The 923-nt window shown below is 59.9% G+C and overlaps 1 protein-coding gene across 1 annotated transcript in view; it reads left to right on the top strand.

Annotated features, from left to right (window-relative positions):
• The window catches only part of EMH_0036820 (uncharacterized protein), a gene marked incomplete at both ends in the record, with an annotated part of 4,926 nt that overhangs the window by 862 nt on the left and 3,141 nt on the right, over positions 1-923 (top strand). Inside the window, one exon of the mRNA XM_013495125.1 lies at positions 3-902. Within this exon, the coding sequence (XP_013350579.1) occupies positions 3-902 (900 nt within the window). The remainder of the gene's footprint in view (positions 1-2; positions 903-923) is intronic.

The raw sequence follows: 923 nt of genomic DNA, 5'->3' as shown, positions 1-923 counted from the left end.
AGCCACTGCAGCAGCAACTGGAGCAGCAAGTGCAGCAGCAACTGCAGCAGCCACTGCAGCAGCAACTGGAACAGCAAGTGCAGCAGCAACTGCAGCAGCCACTGCAGCAGCAACTGGAGCAGCAAGTTCAGCAGCAACTGCAGCAGCCACTGCAGCAGCAACTGGAGCAGCAACTGCAGCAGCAACTGCAGCAGCCATTGCAGCAGCAACTGCAGCACTCAATGCAGCTGCCACTGCATCAGCAACTGGAGCAACAAGTGCAGCAGCAACTGCAGCAGCCACTGCAGCAGCAACTGGAGCAGCAGCTGGACCAGCCACTGCAGCAGCCAGTGCAGCAGCAACTGGAGCAGCAAGTGCAGCAGCAACTGCAGCAGCAACCGCAGCAGCAACTGGAGCAGCGACAGGAGCAGCAAGTGCAGCAGCCACTGCAGCAGCAACTGGAGCAGCAAGTGCAGCAGCAACTGCCGCTGCAGCAACAAACGCCACTGACGCAGCAGACCCCCGTGCAACAACCAGTTCACCCAGTGCAGCAACTGCATAGTATCTACCCGCAACAACTGCCGCAGCAGCAGCAGCAGCAGCAGCAGCAGCTGCTGCCGCTGCCGCTGCCGCAGCAGCTGCCGCAGCAACAGCCGCAACTGCTGCCGCAGCAGCTGCCGCAGCAGCAACAGGAGGAGCAACAGCAGCAGCAGCAGCAGCACGACACGCAGCAGGAGCTCCTACAACAGCAGCAGCAGGTGCCGCAGGAAGAGCAGCAACTGCAACAGCAACTGCAGCAACATTACTACCAGGAGCAACAGCCAGAGCAGCAACTGCAGCAATACCAGCATCAGCAGCAACAGCAGCAACAGCAGCAGCACGAGGAACAGCAGCAACAGCAGCACTACGTAGATCCCTTGGCTGTCCAGATTCAGCACAACGAT

Source organism: Eimeria mitis, genomic scaffold (assembly GCF_000499745.2).
Source record: "Eimeria mitis Houghton genomic scaffold, Emh_scaff1428, whole genome shotgun sequence".
Lineage (NCBI taxonomy): Eukaryota > Apicomplexa > Conoidasida > Eucoccidiorida > Eimeriidae > Eimeria > Eimeria mitis.
The sequence above is the reverse complement of the archived record's forward strand: the minus strand, read 5'-3'. Positions and strand labels throughout refer to the sequence as shown.